Source organism: Elgaria multicarinata, chromosome 6 (assembly GCF_023053635.1).
Source record: "Elgaria multicarinata webbii isolate HBS135686 ecotype San Diego chromosome 6, rElgMul1.1.pri, whole genome shotgun sequence".
Classification (NCBI taxonomy): Eukaryota; Metazoa; Chordata; class Lepidosauria; order Squamata; family Anguidae; genus Elgaria; species Elgaria multicarinata.
This window is the reverse complement of record NC_086176.1, coordinates 118044933-118061679: the sequence shown is the minus strand read 5'-3', so window position 1 is coordinate 118061679 and position 16747 is coordinate 118044933. Positions and strand designations below refer to the sequence as shown.

The following is a 16747-nucleotide window of genomic DNA, read 5'->3' as shown; positions in this document are numbered from 1 at the left end:
AGTTCATGGGCGCAACAGCAGCCTCCAACCTGACGCAGCACAAGCACGCTATGTCTGAAGGAAAGCCAGAGTCCAGCCCCCCTGCTTCTAAATCAAATCACTGGCTGGGATCCATTAACTAACCTACCCTTTAATGCTTGCAGTCCGGATTCCTACCACCCTCTTCCATACAGGCAAAGCCGTTTTCCATGAACGCCAGTTTGAACATTTAAAAGTGGGGTTGGTGAAGGAGAACTTGTCCACACGGGCACATTTCCCATCCGCTGTTCTTCTAAGCCTCAAAATGAGGCAGCTGTTGCGAGCTCTCCAATGAGAAGCTGTTCTTTCGACAAAAGATTCTGTCTACTTGCTTGTGGGTCCATGCCCTGTTTATGATGTTCTAAAAATATTGGACAGACCGGGGTGACAAAGTTATTTTAAACCGTGTTCTAGTAGCAAACTAAAGTAACTGGGCATGTGTAGCCTGGAGAAGAGAAGATTGAGGGGAGACATGAGAGCACTCTTCAAATACTTAAAAGGTTGTCACACAGAGGAGGGCCAGGACCCCTTCTCGATCATCCCAGAGTGCAGGACACGGAATAACGGGCTCAAGATACAGGAAGCCAGATTCCGGCTGGACACCAGGAAAAACTTCCTGACTGTTAGAGCAGCACGACAATGGAATCAGTTACCTAGGGAGGTGGTGGGCTCTCCCACACTAGAGGCCTTCAAGAGGCAGCTGGACAACCATCTGTCAGGGATGCTTTAGGGTGGATTCCTGCATTGAGCAGGGGGTTGGACTCGATGGCCTTGTAGGCCCCTTCCAACTCTGCTATTCTATGATTCTATGATACCAAAGGAAGAAGTGTGCCCACGTGAGGAAGGTTGGATCTCAACATCTTTCACCCCCCGACGGAAATTCTCTCCGTTCAGGCGCTATGATAGCAACCTGGCTGGCTCAACGCCTTTTGGACAGGGCGCCACGTCACTTTAAAGGCTTTGCCGGAATCCACCACTCCACAGGGCAGAGCAAGGGGTGAGGATCCCAGCAAGCAGACCTCCCAAATCAGTTTGCCACGGCCAGACTGCTCGCTTCAGAGCGGAGTCGTCTCGGGTCATAAACACTCTTCCGCTTCTCACACGTTTCACGCTTGGCCAGACAAACCACACACACACGAAGGGCACACGCATGGGCTCCCATAGATGTGCTCCCTACGGCAAGCACGGGGCCACCTCTGGCCGGCAACTGCCCTGGCCTTTCCCAAGGGCCAGGCTGAGTGGAGCAGGAAACATGCGCTCTTGGGCGCCACTTGCTTTCGGGGAGTGGCCTGCCAAAGGTGCGCACTCCCATGGTCCTTCCCCTCAGGAAAGACCCGGTGGGTTGGAGTGCTAGAGGCCCAAGACCACATGTGTCCCACTCTGCCTTAACAGGCATGCCCTGGGTGGTGGTGGTGCTCAACACCCAGCACATGTGTATTATTACATATTTATTTATTTACAATATTTATGTACCGCTCCCCATTCAGAATTTCGGAGTGGTGGAAAACTAAAATAGAATAAAAACAGGGGAAAAAACCTATTAAAAGTACACTTTTAAAAGCACATTATTATGCATGGATTTTCCATTCCACATGCAAAGTGGAGGGCAAGATCCCCCCCATTTCCAAGTATTGGGGGGAGGGGGGGCAAGAACAGGATCCTTTTGCAGAGCCAGACTACTGGTCCTGTTCCAGCACAGCACCCAATTATGGACTTCTTGGCAGGCCCTCCAGGGTCTCAGGCAGAAAGATTTCTCTTCCAGCCCTTTTAGCCAAAGGCTGAAGCAAAGGAAACGCTCTGTCACTGATCTCCGACCTCCAATACTAGGCACAAGCACCAGAGACTGAAAGAACTGGGCATCTTTAGTCTGGAGAAGAGAAGATTGAGGGGAGACATGATAGCACTCTTCAAAGACTTCAAAGGTTGTCACACAGAGGAGGGCCAGGATCTCTTCTCGATCATCCCAGAGTGCAGGACACGGAATAACAGGCTCAAGTTCCACGAAGCCAGATTCCGGCTGGTTATCAGGAAAAACTTCCTGACTGTTAGAGCAGTACGACAATGGAATCAGTTACCTAGGGAGGTGGTGGGCTCTCCCACACTAGAGGCATTCAAAAGGCAGCTGGACAACCATCTGTCAGGGATGCTTTCAGGTGGATTCCTGCATTGAGCAGGGGGTTGGACTCGATGGCCTTGTAGGTCCCTTCCAACTCTGCTTTTCTATGATTCTATGATTCTATAAGAATGCAACTACAGGATTGCAGTTTGAGATTGATAAACAAATGGCCAAGGAAAACCTAATTTCTTTGAATGAGTTCAAATCTCCAGGGCCCGTTGAACTGCATCCTAGAGTAATGAAGGAGTTAGCGGAAGAACTCTCAGAACCACTGTCAGAACCATCTTTGCGAAATCATGGAAGACGGGTGAGGTGCCGGACGACTGGAGGAGGGCTAACGTTGTCCCCATCTCCAAAAAGGGCAAAAAGGAGGAACCTGGGAACTACAGACCAGTCAGTCTGACATCCATCCCTGGGAAAATTCTAGAGCAGCTTATAAAGAAGTCACCTTGAAAACAATGCAGTGATTACTAGAAGCCAGCATGGATTTGTCAAGAACAAACCCTGTCAGACTAATCTGATCTCATTTTTTGATCAGGTAAACCTTCCTTGTGGACTGTGGGAATGTTGTGGACATAATATATCTTGACTTCAGCAAAGCTTTTGACAAAGTGCCCCATGTTATTCTGATTAACAAACTAGCTAAAAGTGGGTTAGAAGGAACAACTATTAGGTGGATTCACAGTTGGCTACAGAATCGGACTCAACGAGTGCTTATCAACGGTACCTTCTCAAACTGGGGGGAGGCAACGAGTGGGGTACCGCAGGGCTCAGTCCTGGGCCCAGTGCTCTTCAACATTTTTATTAATGATTTGGATGAAGAAGTGCAGGGAACGCTTATCAAATTTGCAGATGACACAAAATTAGGTGGGACAGCTAATACCCTGGAAGACAGAAACAAACTTCAAAGTGATCTTGATAGGCTGGAATGCTGGGCTGAAAACAACAGAATGAAATTTAATAGAGATAAATGTCAACTTCTACACCTAGGAAAAAGAAACCAAAGGCACAGTTACAAGATGGGGAATACTTGGCTCGGCAATACTACAAACGAGAAGGATCTTGGAATTGTTGTTGATCACAAGCTGCATATGAGTCAACAATGTGATGTCGCTGCAAAAAAAGCAAATGCTATTTTGGGCTGTATTAATAGAAATATAGCTTCCAAATTGCATGAGGCACTGGTTCCCCTCTCTTCGGCCCTGGTTTGGCCTCATCTTGAGTATTGTGTCCAACAAGGATGATCAGAGGTCTAGAAACAAAGCCCTACGAGGAGAGACTGAAAGAACTGGGCATGTTTAGCCTGGAGAAGAGAAGATTGAGGGGAGACATGAGAGCACTCTTCAAGTACTTGAAAGGTTGTCACACAGAGGAGGGCCAGGATCTCTTCTCGATCCTCCCAGAGTGCAGGACACGGAATAACGGGCTCAAGTTAAAGGAAGCCAGATTCCAGCTGGACATCAGGAAAAACTTCCTGACTGTAAGAGCAGTACAACAATGGAACCAGTTACCTAGGGAGGTTGTGCGCTCTCCCACACTAGAGGCCTTCAAGAGGCAGCTGGGCAACCATCTGTCAGGGATGCTTTAAGGTGGATTCCTGCAATGAGCAGGGGGTTGGACTTGATGGCCTTAGAGGCCCCTTTCAACTCTACTATTCTATGATTCTAAGAGGCCTCCAAAGGGAAGGCAAAGACCTTTGAATCCATGGATTTGAAGCGGAGGAGCCAGAAGAGAACAAAACCAGGGCAAACAGTCAAGGAATGACATGCAGTTTTACTTCAAGCCCTGGAGGCTTCCTTTCTACAAAGAAGCTCTAAAACTGACTGACTTCAGCATCAACAGGCGGGGCGAAAGGGCCTGCCTGCTGTGGGGAGGAGGAAAAACTTCATAAAAGGGGAAGATGCAGAAGTTTGTGGAGCGCAGCTGGGTCTCCGGAAGACGAGTCCACCGGAAGGAAGGAGAATGCTTTGTCTGACCCTGGCAACCCCAGGTGGGCAGATCACGCTGGGCTAGATAAGAATACCTGCTTGGGCTCACTGGCCGCCTGTATTACTGAGCAGTTAAGCAAAGGAAAGCTCCCCCACTCCCCAAAACACAGCAGGCACTTGATACTATACAAAATAAGACTGAACACCATTTCTAAAGGCAGAAGGGAAATGCGCACAGGGACTCAGCCACCTGCTTTGCAAAATCGTGTTTTGCCTTGTGATTTCGAAGTTAGTTCTGGGGTGAACCACCGGTCACAGCGACAGCTGAAGCTTCGTGCACCTCACCATTAATGGAACTTCTTAAAATTGGCCATTTCTGATTTTTTGCCGCCTGTATAAAACCATGACGCTTGTCTTGAATCTCAGTCTTAATAGTTCGGTCCACAAGAAGCCTTGAATTGAGCACCTGAATATCTGGGGACCTTCGGATCATCTTCAGCCCTTATTTCTGTCAGACACCCGTGTGACTGCAGCCCTAAACTTAAAAGCCATCACCAAACACCTTGAGATCCAAGCCTGGACTGAGACCCAAGGGTTTTTAAAAAAAGCATCCGGAAGTCATTGACCGAACCTTGTTTCTTATCTCACTCACAGGTTGGGGGGACACAGACGACGTGGGCCCCGTGGAGGGTTGCACGCAACTCTGCCGTGCTTTGCTAGAGAATTCTTGCCTCTGCATGGCCTTACCTGACATTCTGGGTTGGGTTCCACCTTTCAGATGGCAGCTCTCCGCTTTGAGGGTCATCTACAGGTGGGTGAAGGATTGAAATACATACATCTCCATTCTACCAAAAGAAAAAGGGATACGCTAGGTCAGGTTGTGCAGCCAACACACACACTTCCAGGCCCTGGATCACCGTCTGGAGCAGGCTTCCTCAACCTGGGGTGCTCCAGATGTGTTGGACTACAACTCCCAGAATGCCCCAGCCGCTGGCTGGGGCATTCTGGGAGGTGCAGTCCAACACATCTGGAGCGCTCCAGGTTGAAGAAGGCTGGCTCTGGAGAATAAGAGCGGCCCACGAGAATACAGAATTGGCTGCCCCTGTCATGTTTTTTTAAATTATTATTCCCCTTCTCCACATTTGATCATTTCCTAACCGAACCTCTTTCATTGCAGGGAGAGAGGCACAGACACAAGCATTAAACCACCAAGGATTGGGCACCTCCAACCTCGTGCTCAGTACATCCAGGACAAAAACACAATTTACCAACCTCCGTCAAGGTGCAACTAAGAGTGCTCCTTGCACCCCTTAGAAATGTGACTATTTGTTGAGCATTCAGAAACCACAGAATTCCGGCAGAGGGAGCCAAAGCTCTCTACGAAAGGGAATCTTCCGCTCGCGTTCTCTTGCTCCGGAGCGAACCCGTTTTGTTCAAAGACGAGCGCACAAGGGGGAACCCTGCTTAGCCAATGTGTCCTTAGGTGGGGTCGAGCTTTGCCACATTGAAGGGGTGGGTGAGAAGTAGTAAATAAAATCCATGGCTGACAGGCTCTGCAGATTAGCGCCCCTTTAAAAGATCCAGGCCCAAAGCCTCGCTCATGAACTTGCCAGCCTGTAGCAGGATTTGACCAATATTTCCCAAGCAAGAGCCCTGTTCGGCTACAGGCTGCTCTCTACCCTGGTCTCCACCCAAGACTTCGATACCTTAAGACATTTTTTCCTGTCTTATACTGGAGGCACACACTTAATACGCAGGGAAGCTGCTCTGGGCCAAACAACTTCACTCAGTGTGATTTACTGAGCGGACCTGGGGCCCTCCAGATGTCTTGGACGGCGACTCCCAGCACTTCTAAGCATTCTAACGTGCTGGCTGGGGCTTCTGGGAGTTGAACTCCAAAACATGATAGCACTCTTCAAATGCTTGAAAGGTTGTCCCACAGAGGAGGGCCTGGATCTCTTCCCAATCTTCCCAGAGTGCAGGACACGGAAGAATGGGCTCAAGTGACAGGAAGCCAGATTCCAGCTGGACATCAGGAAAAACTTCCTGACTGTTAGAGCTGTGTGGCAATGGCACCAATGACCTAGGGAGGTTGTGGGTTCTCCCACACTGGAGGCCTTCAAGAAGCAGCTGGACAACCATCTGTCAGGGGTGCTTTAAGGTGGGTTCCTGCATTGAGCAGGGGATTGGACTCGATGGCCTTGTAGGCCCCTTCCAACTCTACTCTTCTATGATACTATGAATCAGAACATTGGTCTATCTAGTCAGTGACTTAGGGAGGTGGTGGGCTCTCCCACACTGGAGGCCTTCAAGAAGCAGCTGGACAGCCATCTGTCAGGGATTCTTTAAGATGGATTCCTGCACTGAGCAGGAGGTTGGACTCGATGGCCTTAGAGGCCCCTTCCAACTCTACTGTTTTATGATTCTATGACATCTGGAAACCACCATGCTGGGGAAACATGATCTATTGCTGACTGGCAGTGATGGCTCTCAAGGGGATTGAGCAGGGACTTTCCTAGCCCTTCCTAGAGCAGCTGGGATGGAACTGGGGCCCTTCTGCAGGCGAAGCCGGGGCTCTGCCACTGGCCCGGATTGTCTTGAGCCATTCCAAGGGGCACGTTGGGCAGGGCATGCCCCTCACAGCTGCTGTTGACAACCCAGTCAATGTTGCCCCTCAGCATTCTGGGTTTCCCTTTGCCCCGCCAGCCAGGCCTTGAGGCTGGTGGGAGTGAGCTCTGTTGGCCATGGCGATGCTCCTGCAGCTGCCCTAGGCCCATCAGCCTGGGCTTCACAAGGGGATTCCAGTGTGTCCTTGTCGTCCATAGACTGGCAGAGAAACGAGGTGGTCAAAGCTCCACTTAGCAGGGGATTCATCCAAGGAGGAGGCTTAGATCTTCAACAGTCCCGACGCCGCGGCTGCTGGTGCAGTGAGATACAGAGAGTGAGATACGAGCTGATCGCACCAGTTTTGAAATATTTGCACCGGCTGCCAGCAAGCTACCAGGGCCGAATTCAAGATGCTAGTATTGGTGTACAAAACCCTAAATGGGTCAAGAGCAGGTACGTGAAGGACCACCTTCTCAATACCAACCATTCTGCCATTTGAGATCGTTTGGGGAGGCTTTGCTTGTGGCAGGGCCTTCCTGGGGTCAGCACCCTGGCTGTGGGAACTCCCTCCTGGGAGAGATTTGGCTGTCTCCCCAGCTTTTGCCATTTAGGCAATGACCGTTTTATTTATGCAGGCTTTGGGAGGGTAGAGGTAAGGGCTCTATTTGTTTTTCTGGGTTGGTGGGTTTATTGTACTTTAGTATATACCAATGAATGGTCCTGGCTTTGCGGAGGTTGGATTAGTTTGTAAAGGCTTCAAAAGCAACTGCTGGTAATCGACATGTTGTGCCCACCCTACCTGAGTGAAGCCACGCACACCGGCACCTCTAGGCATGGTGCAGCCCTATGGCCCCCTCAGTGTGTGTGTGTGGGGGGGACTACCACACAGCGGAGTGGCAGGGGAGAAGTATTACTTTGTCCCTTGGTCTACTCATCTCCCTCGGATTCAAAATGAATTAACTGCAAAATATACTCTGTTCACAGAGCTCTGTGGCCTACGTTCCTGCAGGCTTCAGGCACATGGGAACATTTAAACTAATTTAAAGTAATGGCTGCGTTTTAAAAACAATACAACTCTGAGGTGGACACCCCAGGGGCACCCCAAGTTATAGATGTCTCAGTGTCGCCGTCGTGGGTCTTGGCACTATGGGGCTGACAAGACAGATGAGCAGTCAAGTCAACCATCCTCTTTTATCAGCATAGATTCGTGATTTTAGAGTTATGACTATAATATTGTCGATACGTTTTACTGTGTTTTATATAGGTTGGTAGCCACCCTGGGCTCTTTGCGAGGAAGGGGGCGATATAAATCAAATAAATTAAATTAATACATGTATATCTCAGCACTCCCTTTGGGAGTGAGCAGGGGGGTTGGACTTGATGGCCTTATAGGCCCCTTCCAACTCTACTATTCTATGATTCTATGGGAATGATGGCAAGATGTGGACTGAAGGTGGTTAGCAGACCCACCGGAGAATAAATCAGACTGACAGATAGGGAACCAAAGATCCTGATTTCTGGAGACAGACTAATGAGGGACATAATGTGGATGTTTGCATGACACAATAGCCCACCGTGGGTTACCCACGGGCAGCCTGTAGCACGTATCCATTTCGCGCACCCACTCGGTGATTGCCATGATGTGTGAACATGGTGAGCGTGGGTTATGCGAGGGTTAAAGAACCCTCACAAACCCCATGATCTGTTTCAGGGTTATGCAAGGATTGTTTAATGCTTGCTGGGTTCGCATGACACAACAACCCCCAAGCGGGGGTTGCATATGTAATCTGATGCTCACAGGTAACCCGGCTCACCATGGCTTAAAGAACCCACGACAATCTGCAGTGTGTTGTCCGAACCCAGCGAATGTTTTCTTTGCCCTACTGGGTAGCCTTGCTTATTCTTAATTCCAGTTCTGCAGCCTGATGCTGCAGTGATTTCCCTGAAGCTGCTCTTTTTATCAGCAACTGTACAAAGCGACCACTTGTACAAAGCAGCTAGTTATCCTGGGTGACTAGCTGAACAGCAAACATAAATGTCTGCCCTTTTGCCCCTATGCTGTGACGCTCCGTAACTGGAGGAACACAGCGGGGAGAGTGGCAGAATGGAGTGGGGCAGTATGGATGGGCAAATGTCCTCCCTCGAGAGATAGGGGGCGGCTGGGCTATAGGTACCATCAGCCTCAAGGTCAGAGAGGCCAGACATATGCCCCCACAGGCTGTTGCCATGTTCCTGTTTTCAACATCCAAGGCGGGTCCTTCCATTCTCCAATTGGTGGGCATGCAAGCAAACAAGGCCCTGGACAGTCTGGCTTTAGATGCAGCCAGCCTGGGCCTGCTTTGACAGAACTGAGAGCACAGGAAACGATGTGACGGAGCAAAATAGGCTCCACTGGACTTGGTAAAAACACCAGAGGGTGGTTTCATCCCTGAAAACTAAATAAAACGAGATTGTGAGAGCATTTCACTGCCGGCTGGCGATTACGAAGACCAACGCTTTGGATTTATTAAGACCAACGTTTTGAAAAAGAAATCTTCGAAACAAGGAATATCATGAACGTTGTTAATGTGGTCTTTAAAACAATGTTTAATTACTTTGACAGATTTGGTCTAGATATACTGTTTATGTATGTGAATTGTGAATTGTTTTTGATTGCATATTACTCTCATTACTAATGGGGTCCTAATTCAATGTATTGACTGGTTTAATATGTACAAATTTGAATAACAATTACTTTAATGCTTTAACTTTATTCCGTTGGTGGTCACCTGTTGTGGTTCTTTTTGTTCTTACAAAGCAAGGTCACCAGGCATGCGGCTATCCAAAACTCCAAACCACATTTTAGCCTTCACAATGGTGAAGATTGATTTAAAAAAAAATAGGGTAGGGGGGAGAGGGAGGAGAAAAAATGAGGTTATGATACAGTGGTGCAACACAATGATCTCGATTGTGGTATGTTAAGATCTGTCACGGACATGCACACACCTACCTCATAAATGTTGGGATGCCACATTTTGGTCAGGAATCTGAAGGTAGGTGGTGAATATGGGTAGTCCATAGGAAATTTAATATGAGCCTGAAAAAGAACAAAACCTCAATTTGTACACTTGTTTTGCACAACTCTATAACTAAGAAGCCGTGCCTGAGCCTGCTTTTGCCCTTCTCCTTCCCAATCCGTTTTCCCTTAGTGCCGTGTCTTTTAGAGGGGCAGGAACTGTCTTAAGATTGATCTTAGGATGAGGTAAGAAAGGTTTAAACCAGCCTTCCTCAACCTGGGGCGCTCCAGATGTGTTGGACTGCATCTCCCAGAATGCCCCAGCCAGTTGGCTGGGGCATTCTGGGAGTTGTAGTCCAACACATCTGGAGCGCCCCAGGTTGAGGAAGGCTGGTAAACAAACAAACAATTAGTAAGTATTCACCCTTCAATGCTGGAGGGATATTTTCTTCCTTCCACCCTGAGCACCCCTGAACTTTGAGAACAGAAGAAGTGTAATGGACCCTGCCCCAAATTGGGGGCTACAATCTGTGTTGGGTAAGGCAGAAGAGAGGATGGAGTGTCCCAAAAAAGGAAGAGAGACAACCAGGGGAATTTACTAGAAGCAAAATGGAGGCACCAAGACGATGGCCAAGGAAAGGTTTTACTGAGCTGGAATTTGATTTAGAAAGTAAAAAAACTATAGGTATTAGGAGCGCAATAGCAGAAGGGCTGAAGGCAAGAAGAAGGGGAAATGGGAGGCTCTGCAGAAAGTGAGTTTGTGCAAAGTGAAAAGGGAGAAATGGGCCGTGGTGGAGGAAACAGAGCTAAAGGGATAAAAAAAGGTTGGACGAGCTTTCAGCGCATACCCTAAAACCTTGCAAGATGACACAGAAGTGACAGGGAGTCGATATACAGCCTCAAGCAATCACATCCCAACAAAAAGTATAGCAGGTATTTTGCCAATTAATCAGAGAGGTTTCGGATTTCAGACGCAATAACAACACAAGTGAGTAGAAGTCTAATGCTTTATTACCTAGCAGGCTAAAGATCACAGCTAAACATACAGACAAAGTTAAATAAGCAAAGCTGAGCGAGATCTCTTACATCTCTGTTCCGATGTCGGGAGCCCCAAGAAAGCGACAACGGAGCAACTCCAGGAGTTGGACAGTTGTGCAGCACCTTCCGCGGTTCTGGTCTGTGCTGAAGCTCAAACCAAGCGAGACTTTGGACGGGTTTTTATACAGACGTTCTCCTTGGACTACGCATCTTAGCTGATCACACCTGTGGTGTGACCACCTAAATCCCAGTCTCCTGATGTTTATACATTCTTTATCGCACTAAAAGTGACTAGACAGTAGCCAACCTGGTACATTGAGAGACCCTCCCACGTTCCCACCACTAAAAGTAAGTGGGCAGCAGCCAAACTGAGTCTGTGGGAGACTCTCCCGCATTCCAAGGCCGTATCATCCCGAGTAGAGATGTGACCTTGAGGAACAGAATATTCAGCCAAGAGATTGAAGGCTTTTAACCCTTGAGAGACCTGATTCTGGAGGTCCAGGCATGAAAGGAGCAGTTACAATATGTCACATCTACCTCCTTGAGATACAATAGTCTTCCAGTGCCTTTCCATTACAGTGGGTCATCATGATCTCCTAAAAATAGCCAGACAAAAGCTATGGAGACCTAGATACAACCCGTCCCCTCACTAGCTGGCCTTGGGCAAATCACTGTCTTTTAGGCTAGCCTACCTCACAGGGTTGTACTAAGGATAAAATAGGAAAAGGGGAGAGAAGCCTGTATGCCATCTTGTGCTCCTTGGAGAAAAAGGAGCACAAGTGAAATAAACTGTACTGTTCTGGATAAAGTCAAGGAGATTGTAAGCTGTGTCTAGCTCTGCTCTCCTAGGTTGGGGGAAGGAGTTACAGGTGATCAGTCAGAATCAGACTCTGAAGTAGAGGAGACAGCAATAGAAACATGCCAGATTATACCAGTGGAGGAGGCAGCTCTCAGGGGCTCTTCACCAGCTGGGAATGAACCTTCTCCAGAGCTTATCTCCCCAAGGGTAAACAACACACAGTCAGTGGGAAATCAGTATTCTTCCGAGGGGGAGGGCACGGAGAGGCTAGCCGATCCTAGAGCACGCCGCAGACTAAAACAGGCGGAGCTAAAGGAAGGTGAGAGAAAGTCAGCCTAGCTGGCATCTCGGCAGAAGCTGCATCAGAACCAGTCTCCCTGAAGTTAAAGAATTCAGGGGAAAGGTTTTCTGTTCTTCTTCTTGAAAGGACAATTGTCTCGCTTAGTTTGCATAGTTTTGCCTAGAGGAAGGACCCTAGAGATTAGACTCTCTTCAGGTGGGAAGAGATGTTTATTGCTTGAATAAAGCTTTGTGGATTACTTGGCAGGCCTCTTTATTGTCTCCCAATAAGGCTGGGGTTCTTGGGAAACATGACATGTGGAAGTGAAAGGTATTCATAACTTTAGAAGTACTAAAATATTTGAAGACTTGGAGTCTTGGAGATGCCACAAGTAGACGTTTAGGTGGGAGCCTAGTGTGGCTTCTCACATGGATGCCTGCTTCATCCACCCCACCCCACCCCAAAGGACACTGCAATCCTCCATATACATAACTGCCTACCGTCCACATCAACAGACATGTGTACAAGAGACCTCTCTAATCCACATGTGGGAATAGCCACAGTGGCTCTGAGTTCACATTCTGCACCTCAGCTGCTGGGTCCCATGTGAAAACAAAGAAACATGGGCACATGCCATGATGCACATGGGAGAGCCCTTGCTAAATCCAAAAGAGTGATTCTGCAGATGTGGTTCCTGCTAGGCGTGGTACCAACTAGACCAGTGGTTCCCAAACTTTTTTAGGTAACCGCCCCCTTGGTTCCACAAACTCAAGCCCAGTGCCCCCTACCCTACACTATAAAAATCATTATTCAGATTAGCGGTTTTCAACTAAGGAAGATGATAACAATAAAATTCAAAACAGTAACAATTAATGGAATATTTATTCAAAACCCAATTGCATTTTTTTAGTTTATTCAATTAAACATAATTGATTAACTTGATCCAGTGATATCATCTTTTCAGAGTCTGATAGTCATTTAGCAAGAATATTAGATATCGCCTTTAGTAACCAGGGTAGAGTACCTCACTATTCTGTACATTCTTAATGTGATGGATGGGCTTGATGAAGTGATTCCAGTTTCCCAATGTCTGGTGAGTCTTAAATCACCATGTTTAGTAATCTGGAGACGATTTCTTTGCTTGGAGAGAAGTAGGCAGACCACATTCCACTAAATATGATGTTGGAAATGCAACCAGGAGCTTCTGAACCACTCTCCATAGTGCAGGATAGTGATCAGAAATTTCCTTCTGTAACCAAAACTCCTGGTACGGAAAAGACCACCTCGAGCGCCCCGCTGCTGCCCCCTTGCCTCTTAAAGCCCCCCTATGCAATCCCACTGCCCCCAAGGTGGCAGTACTGCCTACTTTGGGAACCACTGAACTAGACGAAAGAGAAAGGAAACCCCAGATAACAAGTGAGGAAAAAAAGCCAAAAGGCAAGGGTGGAACCAGGAGTTGTGTGTTCAAAAGCATTTATTATTGCCGACGCATTTCGGAGTAAATCAAGTCCTTCATCAAGGCAATTCTTATAACAATATAAGATCACTTATCTCCTGAGCGATGGTGTCCTATGGAGGGCACCAGGTTAGGGAAGGGTGCCCACATTTACTCCAGAGTTAGAAGCACTCCAACTTCATGATTTAGATTAGAGGGGGGACACACACGTCCTTCAAGCAATGTATTCACAATGAAGGAAACACCCGACATTTCAAACCGATACCATGAGCTGCTACAAGCAAGTTCAGTGAGGCCGATTCATCTCCCCAGCTCTGTGCCACTTCCAGTTTAGGCAGACCACAAAAAAGAAAAAAACAGCCATTACTAGCACATGGTATTTTCAGAAGTCAACACAAACTTCGTATTCAGCTGCTGCCACGGCTGAATTTCTGCACGCCCCACACAGCAGCTTTGGAAACACAGTTAAGGATTCTGTTATCTGAGGTGGTATAGTGTATTTGCAGTCTCTTAAACTAGCCAGAAATTGAGTTAAGCTGTATCCACCGGAAAAACCTACAACGAAACTGTTATAGCAAGGTCCTTCATTCAATCATGGGTTGTTTTTTTTTTAAAAAAAGCACCACACAGTCTGGATTGCCAGGCACTTGGCTTTTGCAAAAGCCTGAAGCAGATGTGCATGAGAGGAGAGCCGTTAATCGTCCAGGAACACACCAGGGGTTCCAGCAGAAACAGCCAGAGGAAAACCTTCCAGCAGCCATAGCCTAGAAAGCCACTATTTGAGTATTTCAGCAGCAACAAGGAAGTATGCAATTGGACGTAGGCCAAGGAATTCACAGAAGGAGCAAGACTCTTGTTCAAGTGACAACTAAACATTTCAGCCCCACTATCCACATACCTGGGCAACAAGCGTGACATGTGGGCACTGTCTAAAATGACAGAGTCAGACCTGCTGTCCTTCACAGAATCACAGAATAGCAGAGTTGGAAGGGACCTACAAGGCCATTGAGCCCAACCCCCTGCTCAATGCAGGAATCCACTCATCCCTGACAGATGCTTGTCCAGCTGCCTCTTGAAGGCCTCTAGTGTGGGAGAGCCCACAACCTCCCTAGGTAACTGATTCCATTGTCGTACTGCTCTAACAGTCAGGAAGTTTTTCCTGATGTCCAGCTGGAATCTGGCTTCCTTTAACTTGAGCCTGTTATTCCGTGTCCTGCACTCTGGGAGGATTGAGAAGAGATCCTGGCCCTCCTCTGGGTGACAACCTTTTAAGTATTTGAAGAGTGTTATCATGTCTCCCCTCAATCCTCTCTTCTCCAGGCTAAACATGCCCAGTTCTTCCAGTCTCTCTTCATAGAGCTTTGTTTCCAGACCCCTGATCATCCTGGCTGCCCTCCTCTGAACTTGCTCCAGCTTGTCTGCGTCCTTCTTGAATTGTGGAGCCCAGAACTGGACGCAATACTCTAGATGAGGCCTAACCAGGGCCGAATAGAGAGGAACCAGTACCTCACGTGATTTGGAAGCTATACTTCTATCAACGCAGCCCCAAATAGCATTTGCCTTTCTTGCAGCCATATCGCACTATTAGCTCATATTCAGCTTGTGATCTACAACAATTCCAAGATCCTTCTCGTTTGAAGTATTCAACTGCAGCGCTTTCAAATCTGATCAAGACTTTAGGTCTTTTTACTTGAGGATGCCAGGGAAATTAAGCTAGGAGTTTCTGAAGGAAACTCATGTGCTTTACAATTGATCTGTGGGCATCTCCAGGGCAAAAGATGGCTTCACAAATAGACGGGTCACTCAGCAGACAGCAGTCTCAAAATGATGGGCTGTATGTGTGTAAACTGCATCTCAAGAGCTACCAACCTATTTTCCAAAAGAGGCAGTCTGGACTGAGTTTCCAGTTACTGAGTGATGGGAGAGAGATAAAATGAATGGGTGACGTCAATGGGCACTGTACAGCCAAAGCCTATTTTGAGGTTAAAAGCCTTTGCACTTCTCTGTGCAGGGACTCTTCTTGCACATCAGAGCTACCAGGCAACTTTGGGCCAAGCTGAAGATGTCCAAGCTCGTATTATTACTCTGAAACGTAGTTGTAAGAATTCCTAGGACAAGTACAACATTCATCAAGAAGTCAATGCTGTATTTGTGGTCAGTTAAACAAGACAGAAATTGGGTTAAGTGGCATTTCATCTCAGGCCTAACAAGCCGAAAGAAATGTTACCAAACCAACAAGCAACATGAAAATATAGAACTTTGGGGAACACGGGGGAGGGGAAGAGAAGAGAAAAGATCTAAAATATTTTTATACTAAAGAAACTGAATGAGTTTATTCAAACCATATGACATGTTTTCCATCAGTGTACCAATAAAGGCAAAAACAGCGTCTTCCCCACTAAAAGCAAAAGCATCACTTTTAGAGAATTTTGCTGCTCATCATACCCACCCACCTCCAAGATATTGAAACAGTAGATCATGGTAGTCCTCTCTGCAGCAGTGTTGGATGACCTTCCAGAAGTGAAACTTGGGAATAAGTCAACTTCCTGCAACAGACTGGACCTTGCTGGGATACACCTGCGGCAACAGGATCCAGGGGAGGGGCGGGAGGAGGAGACCGGGGATGGGTCCCCACACTGAGCCAGAAGTTGGTATGTCAGTTCCTGACCACCCCACTCCTTTGGTCACACCAGGGTTTGCCTCACTAGCGCTGACCAAATTGCAGGCGTGGGACTGTGACTTCAGTCACACAAGCAGCAGAATGCCCCCAGATTTGCAGCAACCAGACCCACGAGTGGAGCGTAGCTTGGCAGCTTGACTTTGACAAGTATCTAAATTTCGGGGTTTCCTTTTATTTACCAGGGAAAATTCCCCGTTAATAAAAAGAGGACATCCCCGAATTGAGCGGTTGCCATGGAAACAGGCTGTGGTTTTTGTTCTGGTTCTAAGAGATGTACAGGAATTTCTGCAAGCGCATTAACTCTTTTCCTGTTCCAGCTTCAGCACCGTTAACAGCCAACTACGGCCCTTCCATGCGCAGGGGACGCCCTGCTCACAGTCCCTCCCCAACCCCATAATTGAGATGAGAAGAGTAGGGACGCGAGATAGGGCATTCTTGGTGGTGGTACATTCTTGGTGGTACATTGATGGTGCTATATAAATAAATAATAATAATAATAATTGAGGAACTCCTTCCCAGTAGAGGTGCGGTTAAACCCCACCATGAATACTTTTAAAGACCTCTTCATTTATAAAATAGCTTGTTGATTTTGGTGTTTTTAGGTTAGATTATTATTGTTGTTTTTAAAATTGCATTATAAATTGTTTTATCATCATAGTAGGGTTTTATTTTTGTGTTACTTGTATTTGGTTTTATTAATAATGTAAGCAGCTCTGTGTTCCTTTTGGAGGAAGGGAAAGGTATAGGATTTTAAAAACACACATACATACATAGTTAATAAAGGATGTGAATCCAGAATTTCCTGACAATACCAATGTGATTTTCTTAGA

The 16747-nt window shown here is 47.3% G+C and overlaps 1 protein-coding gene across 1 annotated transcript in view; it reads right to left on the bottom strand.

The window, feature by feature from the left end:
- UBE2R2 (ubiquitin conjugating enzyme E2 R2) overlaps nucleotides 1-16747 on the bottom strand; it is a 79821-nt gene that overhangs the window by 4779 nt on the left and 58295 nt on the right. The window contains exons 2-3 of the mRNA XM_063128334.1: nucleotides 9659-9745; nucleotides 4810-4907 (exon numbers count right to left, since the gene is read on the bottom strand). Coding sequence (XP_062984404.1) covers nucleotides 4810-4907; nucleotides 9659-9745 — 185 coding nt within the window. The remainder of the gene's footprint in view (nucleotides 1-4809; nucleotides 4908-9658; nucleotides 9746-16747) is intronic.